Below are 4952 nucleotides of genomic sequence, written 5' to 3'. Positions count from 1 at the left end.
GTAGGGTGTTGCCTCCAGGTGCAAGAGTCTGATATGCGGGTAGAATGTTTTCATTGTTTTAGGGCCTCCTTACTGCCCTGTGGCCTAACAAAACCAGCCAGGAAGGCCTCTGGTTTAGCCTCTCTTTGGGGCTTTGCTGAAGGATCTGACATTTCATCCCTGACTAGGGTGGCCCAGTCCCAGGACACAGGAGCAGGTTGGCTCTTCAGGGGATGAGTCATCCACAGCCATGCAGGCCTGGACATCCAGCTGCCCAGGATGAGGCTCAGGCCAGTGGCCAATGGCAGCCTGCAGGGGTGTCCTGGCAATGCCTAGGCCTGGGGCTGCCCAAGGCTAGCTTAATATTAGTGTCATATGGTTATGATAACAAATGACCACAAACTTGGTGACTTAAAATAACAGAAAGAGATGTACTCTTATTCTTGCTGGGCTTGGTGGCTCAGGCCTGTAATCTTAGCACCCTATGAGGCTGAGGTGGGAGGATCACTTGAGGCCAGGAGTCAAGACCAGCCTGAACAAGAGCAAAATCCTGTCTCTACAAAAAGGTAGAAAACTTAGCTGGGCGTGGTGGTACACACCTGTAGTCCCAGCTACTTGGGAGACAGAGGGCATAAAATCACTTGAGCCCAGGAGTTTGAGGCTGCAATGAGCTATGATGAAGCCACTGCCTCCTAGCCTGGGAAACAGAGTAAGAGTGTCTAAAAAAAAAAAAAAGAAAAGAAAAGAAAGAAAAAAAATTTGTTTTGGCCTGGCATGGAATCATAGCACAGGAAAAGAAAATGAAGGTTTTTTTTTTTTTTTTTTTTTTAGAGACAGAGTCTCACTTTGTTACCCTCGATAGAGTGCTGTGCCATCACAGCTCACAGCAACCTCCAGCTCTTGGGCCTGGGCAATTCTCCTGCCTCAGCCTCCTGAGTAGCTGGGACTACAGACGCCCACCATGCTGCCTGGCTATTTTTTTGTTGCAGTTTGACTGGGGCTGGGCTTGAACCTGCCACCCTTGGCACATGGGGCCGGCGCCCTACTCACTGAGCCACAGGCACTGCAGCCCAGAAAATGGAGGTTTTTAAAGGAAAAAGTGGGGAGGATTACATGATTGTTTCTGGATAATTATTCTTGCCTGCAAAGATTAAAGGAAGGCCAAGAGGGGAGGATCACTTAAGCTCAGGGATTTAAGACCAGCCTGAGCAAGAGTGAGACCCTGTCTCTACTAAAAATAGAAAAATTAGCTGGGTGTCATGATGGGCACCTGTAGTCCCAGTTACTGGGGAGGCTGAAGCAGGAAGATCACTTTAACCCAGAAGTTTGAGGTTGCTGTGAGTTAGGCTGACGCCATAGCACTCTAGCCGGGGGCAACAGAGTGAGATTCTATTTCAAAAAAAAAAAAAAAGAAAAGAAAAAAAGAAATTTATTTTGTTACAGTTCTGGAGGTCAGAAGTACAATATCAAAGTGTTTACACTGTCACATTCCCTCAAGGTCTGTAGGGGAGAATCAGTGTTTGCTTCAAAACAAGGATCTCTAAGAGAAAACGACGTTTGTTCAGGAACAGGCATCACAGTGGGAATATACATGCCACAGTAAACTAGGAGGTAAAGGAAAATGAAGATTTTTTTTTTTTTAGAGACAGAGTCTCACTTTGTCACCCTTGGTAGAGTGCTATGACATCACAGCTCACAGCAACCTCCAGCTGTTGGGTTTAGGCAATTCTCTTGCCTTAGCCTGCTGAGTAGCTGGGATTACAGGCGCCTGCCACAATGCCTGGCTATTTTTTTGTTGTTGCATTTTAGCCAGGGCCAGGTTCGAACCTGCCACCCTCAGTATATGGAGCCGGTGGCCTACTCACTGAGCCACAGGTGCCGTCCAGAAAATGGAGATTTTTAAAGGTAAAAGTGAGGCAGATTGCATGATTGTTTTGAGATAATTATTCTTGGCTATGAAGATCAATCACAAGGGTGGCAGTTGGAGGTTGGTGGCAGTCCGTGGCTGGGCAGACGTCCTTGGAGAAGTATGTTTTGTGTAAGGTCACAATGACCTTCATGCAGGGGTGTGGTTTTTGTGGAGTCTTTGGAGATGATGTCGTTACCACATATGCAAGTGCGAGAACCCTGCCTTTCACAGCTTTCCTGGCTCTAATTGTCAGGGTTTTATTTTATTGTAATTTTTTTTTTTTTGTCACTATGTCACCGTCGATAGAGTGCTGTAGCATCAATAGCTCCAGCAACCTCAAACTCCTGGGCTCAAGCAATTCCCTTGCCTCAGCCTAGTAAGTAGCTGGGACTACAGGTGCCCACCACAACACCCGGTGGTGTTGTCATTGTTGTTTGGCAGACCTGGACTGGGTTGGAACTGGCCAGCTCTGGTGGATGTGGCTGGTGCCCTAGCTGCTGAGCTACAGGCGCTGAGCCTGTCAGGATTTTAAAATATAAAAGCGACTCCATTTTGATCATGACCTTGTTCACAGCCTCATCCAGCTTCGGGGACTGCTGGCATTCCTTGGTTTGTGGCTACGTCACTCCAATCTCTGCCTCTGTGGTCACCCTGCCTTCTCCTTCCTTCTGTGTCTGTCTTTTAAGGATTCATGTGGTCACATGTAGGGCCCACTCGGATAATCCAGGATAATCTCCCCCTCTCAAAGTCTCTAACATACTTTGCCAATTAAGGTAATATTTACTCTTGTGCCATGTAAAGTAATATTCTCAGGTTCTGGGCATTAGGTATTAGAATGTGGGCAAATATTTTCTTGGGGGGTAAAATTTAAGCCACTGCACAAGTTGAGCCCCACCTGTGCCCTGCCCCACCCCAGGATTCAACTTTTCGGCAGCATCAGTAGCCAGCCCTCAAGGGAGCGTAAACATGTACCACCACCTTGTGGAGACGCTCAAATTTGCTGAGGGGCAGAGGTGGCGGCTGTGGGATCCTCGAAGTCACCCAGAGATCCAGGTGAGACTGCCTGGTACTGATGGGCTCCCTCTTCCCTGCCCTAGGGCTTGGCAGGAAGGGAGGGTCAGGCCTGGCAGAGAGAGGTGGGAGGAATTCAAACGTGGTTCTAGGCCAAGTCAGCTAGTGGTGACCCAGGGCAGAGCCAGAAGGGACACCAGAGTGGCAGGTATGGGGGCAGGTTCAGCAGTGGTACCATATCTCAAATGCCTGGAGACTGTGCAGGGTCTGGACATAGCCTGGGTTTGAAGGAGGCCCCTCTGACTACTAGGTAGAGGACAGATGGGAGAGAGGCTCCCCAAGGATCCCATCTGGCCCCTCACTGCTTTTACCCCCTGTCTGCCTGTCCCAGAGCACCTCCCGAGACCTGCTGGGGGAGGCTCTGGCCCAGCATGTCCGTCAGCAGATCGATGGTAGGGGGGACCACCAGCTCAGCCACTACAGCCTGGCCGGGCCCTGGGGCCACAGGATGGGCACGGCCCACGTGTCTGTGCTAGCAGAGGACGGCAGCGCAGTGGCAGCCACCAGCACCATCAACACACCGTGCGTGGGCCCTGGGCAAGCAGGCAGGCCCCACAGCTCTGCTCCCTGCAACACCAGCATGGCTGGCCACCCCTGGGCCCCCCCTGCTCACCCCACAGGGCAGCACCTTGCTTTTGCACTCTGCCCCTCTTCCTTCCCTCCACCCTTAACATCTCTGGCTGAAAAGGCTGCTGCCAGGGTGGCCCCACGCCAGGACTCAGCTGAGCTCAGATGTGACTCAGAAGGGTGTCCTAGTGGGGGGGCACAGGTAGATCTTTGGGGAGTCCTGTCGGTGGTGCCAGGGAGAGAGCAGTGGCTCCAGCATGCTTGAAGGCAGCTGTGAGGTGAGGGGTCCTGAAAGGGTGGCCGAGCCCCAGGTCTGCCTCTCCCTGGCTACAGCTTTGGAGCGATGGTATACTCACCACGAACGGGCATCCTCCTGAACAATGAGCTCCTGGACTTATGCTGGAGACGCCCCTCGGGCTCTGGTGTCACCCCGAGACCTGGTGAGAACAGGGGCTCCCACCCTGCTTCCATAGGGACGCTGTTGGAGAGTGGAGGAAAGGGGGCCAGGCTGGTCCCGCACACCAACCTCCAGATGGGCTGAGCCACTAGCTGCTCTCTGGGGAAAGGGGAGGGGTGGGTGGTGCCCGTGGAGCATGTTGGCCCAGAAGTGAGGCTGCAGGCCGCACCTGTCTGGCACCCAGTTCCAGGTGAGCGGCCCCCATCGTCTATGGCTCCCTCCATCTTGATCAATGAAGCCCAGGGGTCAAAGCTGGTGATTGGTGGGGCAGGCGGGGAGCTCATTATCTCTGCCATGGCCCAGGTGAGCCCAGGGGGTTCCTGGCTAGAGTGTCCCTTCTGTGGACAACTCTCCTTGGGGGTGGGGCTGTGAAGGTTGGTGTAGGGTATTTGGTGCCCCCACCTTCCCTGAGTTCCCATTCTCTCACTCAGGCCATCATGAACAAGCTGTGGCTTGGCTTTGACCTGAGAGCAGCCATTGCAGCCCCTATCCTGCATGTGAACAGCCAAGGCCATGTGGAGTATGAGGCCAACTTCAGCCAGGTGAGGCTGAGGTCTGAGCCATCACTGGGTGTTGGTAATCCCCACCAAGGGGATAGGGCGCCTGGCACATATACCCAAGCTGGTGGGTTCGAACCCGCCCCAGGCCAGCTAAACCACAATGACAACTGCAACAAAAAAGTAGCCACGTGGGCGGTGCCTGTGGCTCAGTGGGTAGGGAGCCCGCCCCCATATACCAAGGGTGGCAAGTTTGAACCCAGCCCCCACCAAACTGCAACAAAAAAATAGCTGGGCGTTGTGGAAAGCACCTGTAGTCCCAGCGACTCAGGAGGCTGAGGCAAGAGAATCACCTAAGCCCCAAAGCTGGATGCTATATGTTGTGATGCCAAGGCACTCTACCACGAGCAACAAAGTGAGACTCTGTCTTTAAAAAAAAAAAAATAATATCCAGGCACCAAGTAGCTAAGGC

At 52.6% G+C, this 4952-nt stretch overlaps 1 protein-coding gene across 1 annotated transcript in view; it reads left to right on the top strand.

Annotated features, from left to right (window-relative positions):
* Positions 1-4952, top strand: part of GGT5 (gamma-glutamyltransferase 5) — a 33360-nt gene that overhangs the window by 23688 nt on the left and 4720 nt on the right. Inside the window, exons 7-11 of the mRNA XM_012813593.2 lie at positions 2805-2941; positions 3291-3481; positions 3860-3966; positions 4168-4286; positions 4415-4525. Coding sequence (XP_012669047.1) covers positions 2805-2941; positions 3291-3481; positions 3860-3966; positions 4168-4286; positions 4415-4525 — 665 coding nt within the window. The remainder of the gene's footprint in view (positions 1-2804; positions 2942-3290; positions 3482-3859; positions 3967-4167; positions 4287-4414; positions 4526-4952) is intronic.

The sequence above is a fragment of the Otolemur garnettii genome, unplaced genomic scaffold (assembly GCF_000181295.1).
Source record: "Otolemur garnettii isolate 467f Iridium unplaced genomic scaffold, OtoGar3 scaffold00281, whole genome shotgun sequence".
NCBI lineage: Eukaryota > Metazoa > Chordata > Mammalia > Primates > Galagidae > Otolemur > Otolemur garnettii.
The sequence above is the reverse complement of the archived record's forward strand: the minus strand, read 5'-3'. Positions and strand labels throughout refer to the sequence as shown.